This window comes from Notothenia coriiceps, unplaced genomic scaffold, assembly GCF_000735185.1.
Source record: "Notothenia coriiceps isolate Sejong01 unplaced genomic scaffold, NC01 NC01_scaffold00011182, whole genome shotgun sequence".
Taxonomy (NCBI): Eukaryota; Metazoa; Chordata; class Actinopteri; order Perciformes; family Nototheniidae; genus Notothenia; species Notothenia coriiceps.
In genome coordinates, this window is record NW_011343883.1 from 22,557 (window position 1) to 32,520 (window position 9,964).

General features: G+C 40.5%; 1 protein-coding gene across 1 annotated transcript in view; it reads left to right on the forward strand.

The window, feature by feature from the left end:
• The first annotated feature begins 750 nt into the window (after window positions 1-750).
• clip1a (CAP-GLY domain containing linker protein 1a) overlaps window positions 751-9,964 on the forward strand; it is a 28,704-nt gene continuing 19,490 nt past the window's right edge. The window contains exons 1-8 of the mRNA XM_010772393.1: window positions 751-843; window positions 5,616-5,909; window positions 6,333-6,907; window positions 7,272-7,396; window positions 7,509-7,725; window positions 7,821-8,018; window positions 8,604-8,695; window positions 8,883-8,943. Coding sequence (XP_010770695.1) covers window positions 5,825-5,909; window positions 6,333-6,907; window positions 7,272-7,396; window positions 7,509-7,725; window positions 7,821-8,018; window positions 8,604-8,695; window positions 8,883-8,943 — 1,353 coding nt within the window. The 5' untranslated portion in view covers window positions 751-843; window positions 5,616-5,824. The remainder of the gene's footprint in view (window positions 844-5,615; window positions 5,910-6,332; window positions 6,908-7,271; window positions 7,397-7,508; window positions 7,726-7,820; window positions 8,019-8,603; window positions 8,696-8,882; window positions 8,944-9,964) is intronic.

Genomic DNA, 9,964 nt, shown 5'->3' on the forward strand with positions numbered 1-9,964 from the left:
TGTGTCAGTATATGTCGTTTCTAAACCCTTCCAAAGTAATCTGAAACTGTTTATCTACAGTACACTTATTTTTCTTAATGTTTGATTTATTTCCAGTGGCAATTTCCTTAATGGCCACTTAAAATGTCATTAATGAATATATTTGTTTTCACTTGATTATTTTCAAGAAGATCAAACTAATGAATTAGGTCTTAGATTGAAATAAATGTTCTGCCAATGCGTTGGGGGAAAAGCATACTTAAGCAAGTTCTTAGTTTAAAGTTGTAACTGTAGATACAAAAAAGTTATAACTTTAAATAAATAATAACAATCTCAAAATAACTCTAATAATATCAAATCTTAAAATACGGTCCTGGCTTTTTTGAGAAGTTATTTTCAACATTTTAAGGCAACGTTTTTTGTTTGTTTCATTGTTCTTCTACTGGTGGGCATCTGCTTGAATAGTATCAACAGTAAAGTTTGTCTGGAAGTATTATTTTTTGAGAAACTATGGCAAATTTTGGAGTTTGTCATTATTTTTCAGAAAGTTTGTAATAATAACGACTAAAATGTTGGGGGGGTTTTTCACCACAAGGCAAAGTGTTCATCTATTTTCCTTCTACAAGTGGAAATGTGCTTTACAAGTATTAACAGTAAAGTTGAACTTCTGGAAATGTATTCTGCTGTCTCAGAAAGAGGCAGTGTTTCATCTTACTGAACATAACATCTTTGGGCGGCCCCGTCCTACCGTTGACGTTCCTCCCGTTGGTCAGACAGCACTGGCTCTGATCCGTCGACGTGCTTCTCTACTTAGCTTAGCGGTGTATTTCCTGAGAAGACGTAGGCTGCACAGCAACATATCAGGTCAGTATTAGCTAACTCCGACGAGGTCATGTGTTCACATAAACTTGTTTGACTTTCCCCTACCGATAAACCATGAAACTCCACGCTAAATGAAACGTGTCCAGGTTAGTGATACTTAAGGTGGTAGTTTTAGCTAGCTAACCTAGCTTAACAAAACCTGATTCTCTGGGTCGGGCCTCGCAGCTAACGTTACTTAGCAACTAATCACCAGTATTCCAGTCTTAATAACAGACTGGGATTTATTTTAGCCGGATATGTGAGTGTACAGTGAAAACAACTAATATTAACAACATTATAAGGAAAGGTGTCTTAACAGGTGACTTCACGTTAATCTGTTAGAAATTGTTACGCTGACTCTCAACTTGTAGCAGCAGTGTGCCCTACTGGAGCTCTGGTGACATTGCGGACACTTTTGGACTCAAGGAATTTGCTTTAGTCGTTTTGCTTGCCACACTGGTCGGGCTATTCCGGTGTTTTGAATGTTACCTGTATAACTCATCAGAAACAGGATATATGCCTCACCAGATTGGTCAACTAAGCTAGTAAGGTAAGTAAGCTAGCGGTTATGGTGGTTGTATATTCTCAGATTTCTCTTACCAGATGTGCCACCTCATCGACAGCTCTCTATCGGCTAGCTACTGAGAGGGTACAAGGCGAGGCGCTTTCAAAGGCTGCTATACCACTGCCAAGTCCTCAGGACAGTGGTTTAAAGTAAACACATAGATTTAGTTAAGCACTGTACAATTGTGGGGTACTTGTACTTTTACTTGAGTATATCCATTTTATGCTTATTTGTACAATTCAGAGGTCAATCATGTACTTTTACTCCCCTGCATTTATTTAATACCTTGAGTTACTTTGCAGTTTTGGATTAATACTGTGAAATAAAATCAAATAAGAATTTAGTTACACCTGGAGTAAATTCACAAGCTACCTTACAGTATACAAAGTAATTAAAATGAGCTGCACCTTTTCCAGCTTTGATCACACTAATGCATCAATAATTATGATCAATACATATGGTATGTATTATTCTGAAATGGGCCAATCGGCTTACTTTTGGTACTTTAAGTATATTTTGATGCCAACACCTTTCTACTCTTACATATGTAACATTTTGATTGCTGGACGTTTAATTGTAACGGAGTATTCCCACACTCTGGTACTTCTACTTTGACTTAAGTACAAGATCTGAGTACTTCTTCCACCTCTGCCTCAGGATTATTGACTTGACTGCACAGGTACACTATGTCAGTGAAGCAACCGCGCACAAGTAGAGTAAATGCATTTGACAGTTTTGCAGTTGAAAGGTGATACTATTTATTTTAAACCTTTCTGTTTCGGACAAAAATCTGTTTAACTGATTAATAAGAATTACGTTTTTTTTTATGTCGGGTTACAGGCTGGGGAATTTGAGTCAATAACACTTTGAAATTCCGGTATTTCTACTAGTCTTAATCTTCTCCATGTGGAATTTAATCTCAGGCTATATGATAGAATGGCTAACATTGGTGAGGAAGTCTGATTCAAAAAAGTGTATTAATTGGTACACCTAAAAAACATTATGTAGAAAACATTATGTATGATTTTACGTAAACGTAATGTTATACAAATCTCTCTGTTCTAATGGAAGAGGCTTTATACGTTCTGGAAAGTCCGAATATAACCTTGGTGTCGCAGTGGAAACTTTGGATACCCAACCATATATTTTAGTCTCCTTTATGTCTAACCACAATTGTAAGTGCCAGGATTTGTGTTGAGACTGGCTAGAGTTGATATATAGTAGTAGGTTTAATGTCCGCCTGTTGGCAATGAGGCTCCTTGAAAACAGACACAGAAGACGTAGGATGCTTCAAGCTCTCATTCTGTGCTCATGTCCTGTTGGTGTTTTTCCACACCTTCCTCTATCAGTGCTAGCAGGGGACTACACAATCATCCCAGCAGATGTTTCCTCAAAAAGGAAGAACCAGAGCTCTTTTTGGCTTGTGATGAAACAGCAAGAGTGTAGCATTGAGACTTATACCGGTGAATACAAACATCTGCGGGTTGTTTAAAGATGTAATAGGTAGCCGTGTTTGTAGACTTAGTCCAGTCAGTAAAAGCTGGACCTACTGTAAAAACATTCTTAGGAAACCTATTTGTACTTTAATATTCTTGATGTCAATGGTTATTATTAGCCTGCTGAAAAACATGATGGAATGAAAGCCTGCTGTCTTGTGTAACAAGTGACACCCTCCCGCCTGTTAACAAATACTTGGGAGGCTGAACTGGATAGGGAGTTTGTACTGTTATAACAACACATGCAAACAGATTCAGTTCACATCTGTATCATAAATGGTTTTGCACTCCTGCAGTCGGCAAGATATGCTTGACTGAAGAATGTGGGTGGGAGTACTGTATCCAAAAAGCCAGCTTATTAACTATGTAGCAAAGTTATGTAGATACTGATCTGCAGATTTATTTTTGTTCTGCTTTTCCAAACATCATTTTGAAAATGAGTAATAGTGAAATCCTCAAAAACGTTCTACTGTTCATATCCTGTGATCACATACACTTCTGTTATTACCAACATGGAAGTTGTTTATGTCTATTCAGTCATTTTGAGTCAAGTGGAGATGATCTCAGTTCTGTTTGACTGACTACCATATATACCCATTTCTATTTGTGTATTGATAACTGATTTTCTACCAGACTACATTGAATTGGGTATAGCTAAAAAAGTCTAAAAAGTTCATTATAATATTGAACTTTTTCCCAAACATTGGTATTTGGCTTTCTTCACCAGATTTACGTGAGAGTCAGTGCCACAAGATGAACATTACTGCACTGGGAAATTCTCCAGACTAAGTGGATCATTTTCAGCTGACTGCTTTCGTTCAGACAGAGCTGTCCTATCCTCTGTTGATGCTCACAAGACAGTTGTAAGCAGGCCTGGTGATGTTCTAATAAGACATCATTATGCTTTTATTGGCTTCAGAAACAGTTCTTGCAATATTCCAAAGGCTTGTAGGAGTTTTCCTTTTTTATCATTTGTGCTGTATAATTATTATACATAAACTTTAGAATCAACCATGTGGTCTCCAGCCATAGAAAGGCTCTCTCTATTTGGCCTCCCATTGACCTGAGGGCTTAGTCAGTATCACTCAAAGGCACTGTGGGAGAAAACTGGAACGCTGCATTTGAACTAGGTCACTGCCTTCACTGCCTTCTGATAGCCACCCTTTATTTTCTGCTGAGAAATAATGATTAGGCTATGTGAAATCGTGTCCTCGGTAAACCTACACACTTGAGCTCTTAGGCCCTTACAGGAATTAAAGGTATGTTTGTGTGACACCATGGAACAAGTTCTTCATCACATTTTGACCCTTTGTGAGATCAAATGTCTTAGCTGACCTTTTTATTTATGAAAGGGACTTCCGAACAGGCACCCATATCAAGACATGTTTGTTACTCTGCCCCGGGATCCTTCAAGGGTTTGAAATCAATGATTATGCTACTGATAGAGAATAGTGAAAACCATTTAGCCTGATATTATCCAAGCTGTTTATACACTTTACTTACATGGCTGAAGCTAAATTCAGGAGGATAAGTGAAATTACTGCTGAAGCTTGAATGGCATTCAATGTGTAACAGAAAATGGCTCAGATAAAAATAAAGTAACTGGCACAAATTGGTCTGAAAAAGCTTCTTGTTCCCTGTTACACAAACACTGATCCCTCTATCTATCTAAAGAGATAGATTGAGGGATTGAATCCAATTACTAAATACAGTCATTCGGAAAAGTCTTTGGTACTTTTTACTTATACATATTTTCCTAACATATCAACATTTGTTTGCATGTTTTCTACCAAATGTAAGGTTTAATTATGACGCCATCATTAAGAGGCAAGTTAAAACACATACACATTCCAGTAATTGTCAGGTCATGTTGTTGACAAACAGGCTCATCCTGACTTTAGATTGCTTGTGTGTCGTTTGCTTTTACTGATTGTGGTCACACACACAGTCAAGCATGACACTCGGTGTGCTAGACCTTCTGTGCACCTGGTCCTGCAGAGATTATGTTGTCAACACCTCCACTGAGATAGCTTGAGATGCTACATATCTGAGAGTAAATTCAATTGGCCTGAAACTCAAAACCTGTCAGTATAATCAGCAGTTGTTTGATTTCATTAAGGCCATTTCATCACAATGTTACAATAAATCATATTGCCAATCTCCCGGCGACAGGGGCACCATGCTTTAATCCCACGTTCACACAGTTTTCGTGGTGAGGTAATCTGAGAAACAGGATAATCTGCTGGTGATGGTGGTCTTGTTTCTACAGTAATCCTGTTTTTAGGAAAAGCTGCTAACCAGACTTACATGAGTCTAGATGCCAGAATGATGGATTGAGTGAGAGCCTGCTTGGGGCTCTGCCTGTATATTAAGGTTAAGGTCACAGATGAATAGCTATTCAGAAGTTCATGATTGCATAACACAGACTGGCCGGCCTTTGACAGGGTATTTTTAGGTCTTGACTGTGACAGTGTGTGCTGAGCAGCTTGTTGTCATAACAGAAACAAAATGCCACCATTAACACTGCACGAAAAACAAAGTCAGTGAACATGACGTGAAGGCGTATCTGTTGTATTAAAATACATATTTCCATATTAAAAGATTGCTCACAGTGCCACCCATAGCAGAAGCAGGAACAGTCAGCAAATAATACATTTGTCTTAATGATTATTTAACTTGATGTCAAGTAATGTTTCTTTTTTTTTTCCAAACAGGGTCCGTCTTGTGATCATCACTTTTCCTCCCAACTCCCTTTCCTGGTTTTGCTTTTTGTTTAATACTTTTTTTTTTTTTTTTATAATTTTGGTGAAGCGTTCAAAAGTTGCCACCCCGAAGCGGCAACCAGTTTTTTGATGGTCTGGGGTCAGTCTGTACCCACCGTCGGACACAAGCCTTGTAGGTCGAGCAGATCACAGGAAGAAACATGAGTAAGGCCAGTGGGATAAAAGGGCCCAGCAAGATAGGGAGACCGCCTGGGACAGCGGCCCCTAAGACCAACCCCAGCTCAGGTAAGAGTCTTCACCTGGGCCATTGTTGGCAGACCTGTTTTAGCTCATGATACACTGATTGTAGTATCTTGTAGTACAGAGATTTTTTTATGGGTTCATGCAGTATTTTAGCTAGAAACCGGCAAAGAAGGTGGTCAATTTGATTGAATGAATGGAACTGCATATTAGACACACTCACTGTTTATGTTCATCTGTATCCTAACAGACATACAGCAGGGAATCCAATTTGGTGTTTGTTGATCACATTTTTCCAGGTTGCATTCAATCAAAACCGATGTGAGAGCATAACAACCATAATGTACCTTCGCTGCGTTTATATACACCTGTTGTCATCATATTGCATGTTTTGCATATGTTTTGCACTCCATTTTTTACATTAGTCTCACAAGTCATGTGTTCTCTTTCTCTCTCATTATTCTTTAGCAGGATCTAAAGTTGCTGCAACCAACAAACCGGCTCCAGACGCCAGTGCAGAAGATGGTGCCGGGGAGAGCTTCCAGGTTGGAGAGCGAGTCTGGGTTAATGGGAATAAGTCAGGCCACATACAATTTTTGGGAGAGGCTCAGTTTGCACCAGGGCAGTGGGCAGGGATCGTTCTGGATGAGGCAATTGGGAAGAATGATGGCTCAGTGGCAGGGGTGCGCTACTTCCAGTGTGATGCCCTGCGAGGGATATTTACCCGCCCATCCAAGTTGTCTCGCACAGAGGGGGAGGCTAATGGAACTCTGACGGCACCCCCCTCCCGCGCTTCTTCACCCACTCCTTCAGTTAGTAGCGTCGCCTCACATACACCCGCCACAAAATCAACATTACCCTCAACTACCACATCAACCAAGAAGACCTCCTCCACTGCGACACCAGCAACACCAGTGACACCAGCGACACCGGTGACACCATCTAACCTCACACGCACAAACAGTGAATCTGTCTCCAACCTCTCTGAGACTGGATCCGTCAAGAAAGGGGAAAGGGAACTGAAGATGGGCGACAGAGTATTGGTAACGTTTGAACTATTTCCTGTTTTCCTGATCTTTCATTTTCTACAATGTAGTCAAATGAATCCATAACACATGGTCCCTTCCACTTCACAACACATCGTCTATTCCACTTCAAATCAGTGGTCTATTCCACCTCCTGAGCCAAAAGAAGTACTGGTACTAACACTGATTGTAATGATGTACATTTCCATTCACATGTTGACATGTTGGCCTCATGCAGTTCAAAGCTGGTAAATGCTTGTTTCTGTCGCTTTGATAGGTTTATCTCACTCAGGATTTATTACCCAGCAAAGCTGCTTGCTCTTTAGGCTTCTCTCATGTGTGAGATTAAATGTAGGCTAATGTTTAGTGTTTTTCTTCTCAGGTCGGTGGCACAAAGGCAGGAGTGGTACGTTTCCTTGGAGAAACCGATTTTGCCAAAGGCGAGTGGTGCGGTGTGGAATTGGATGAGCCCTTAGGAAAGAACGACGGGGCCGTGGCAGGCACAAGGTACAAAAACCACTGGATCTTTAACTAACTTAAAGAAAAGTTGTTATACTAGTTAACCACATGTTTACTAAGACTTCCATCAGCATGATTGTATTCCAATGTGTGTCCCTAGATATTTTCAGTGCCAACCGAAGTACGGCTTATTTGCTCCAGTGCACAAAGTCACACGCATCGGCTTCCCTTCCACCACGCCAGCCAAAGCAAAAACAACGGTTCGGAAAGTAGTGGCCACACCAACTGGGCTGAAGCGCAGCCCGAGTGCCTCCTCTATCAGTAGCATGAGCTCTGTGGCGTCCTCTGTCAGCGCCAAGCCCAGCCGCACAGGCCTGGTGAGACATGGACACACATCATCGTTTCATCAGTTTTTTTATAATGCTGTGTTTTCTTCCCAGTCTGACGTTGCTTGTGTTATGTCCCTCCATAGCTAACAGAGACATCATCACGGTATAATCGTAAGATTTCCGGCACCACCGCCCTGCAGGAGGCGCTGAAGGAGAAGCAGCAGCACATCGAGCAGCTTATGAATGAAAGGGACACGGAGAGAGCTGAAGTCGCCAAGGCAACAGGCCACGTTGGAGAGATGGCGCAAGAAATGGGCCTGCTCAGGGACGATCAGGAGCAGGTCAGTTACCCCAGTGGTTCAATAATAACTACCTGCATTAACTTTGGCCCAATCCCAAACCACGCCCTACACCCTACCCCTACACACTCCCCCTCCGTTACGGAGTGAACTCCCTGGAGTCAGATGGAGGGAGTAAATACAGCGATAAACTCCCCTCTCTCCGGCAGAAACAGGAAATGCCGTAACTGTATGAAACAGCTTCTAAACACAGGTATGATCCTAAGTTAAAAACATATGAGGTTATCATGAGGTTGTTAACATCGCAGTTTATCAGTGGATGTTTTGCTGGAACTACTTGTAAACAGCTTGTTTCCTGACGGACACACACAGCGTTGAGACCGGTCAGGTAGAGACCGGTCTCCAGTCAGCACCGATGCAGACTCGCTGTTTGATGGCACTCGTTGGTTTGGAACAGCACTTAATGTGGTGGACGCTCCACGCGAACGGAGGGGTAGTGTGTAGGGGTAGTGTGGAGGGGTAGGGTGTAGGGCATGGTTTGGGATTGGGCCCTACTGTTGACCCCTAATGACTCTGAGAAAAAGAGTTGCCTCATCACCTGTATTCATTTTGGTTTGTCTGTTCAAGATGGAGACCAAGATGGATCAGTTGAGAGTCTTGGTAGAAGCTGCAGACAAAGAGAAAGTGGATCTGCTGAATCAGCTGGAAGAGGAGCGAAGGTAAGGGTTGCCAGAAGTCTTACTATCACTCAATCATTCATTTTATAAATGTAGTTTGTTGAGAGAGAAAATGGCATCATAATGCAGTTATACTATTAGTCTTATCAAGTCCTGAGGAAAGATATGTGCCCGAGTTTGATTCACCCTTTTCGTAATCATTGCTTGTCTTTATTTTTCTGTCCAATAGAAAAGTGGAGGACCTTCAGTTCCGCGTGGAGGAAGCGTGCATCACCAAAGGAGACCTGGAGGTAATTGCACGACACCGATACACACCATGGCAACTAACACTTGAATACATCGAATTCAATGTAATTATATTAAAACAGGACTGTAATGAAATTATTGGTATGTTAATTAAATACGAACTCAACCTTTTCCTACTGATTTTAAATGTTATATTAAGAACAATCGAGCAGGTGCTCTTATCACCCTGCATCCTGGTTCAAACTCAGGATATCAGTTGACATAAAACTTGCTCTATAGCCATTACAATAAAGTGATCATTGTGTATACTGTATATCAGTGTGTCTCCATGGATGCGACTAAAGGGTGCTTTCACATCTGTAGTTTCATTTGGTTGGAACCAAGGACAAAAGAAACAGATGCCTTGCTGCATTTTAGCTCTCGTCCCGTTCACGTTCACACACCCATTTAAAGGTCAGCCAATAGGAGTAAACATGGAGTTATACAGAATCCTTGATTAGACAGGTTTGGCGATCGTCGTCCTGCAGTATCCGCACCAACATGGGGAAATCAGAACTTTATTGCTTCTGTTGTATGGATTAAAGATCTCCAGAAAAAATAACTCACTAAAGGGATTTTTGGAGCATATAATTAAAGTGCAAATCGGCAACATTTTATAAATATATCACATTTAGAGAGTGTAAGGATTCTGACCTAATGACTGTTAGGGCTGCTCAATTAATCGTATTTTAATCGCAATTACGATTTTGGCTTGCAACGATTATGAAAACAACATAATCTAAATAAAACTATTATTTTATTCTTTTTATTTTTCAATTATTTTTTTATTATTGGTTTTTCAGTTGAATTATACTTAAAGTTCAGGGTAATCAACTGTTAAAAACGCACTGTTCACATTTTTTTTTTCAATAAATTGATGTTTTCAGGTAAATGGATAATCGTTTTTAATAATCGTAATATCAATTATTGACCCAAATAATCGAGATTATGATTTTTGCCATAATCAAGCAAACGGTTTCACATCAGCATCTCTTAGACAAAAAATGTAAATTAAAAACTCAAATA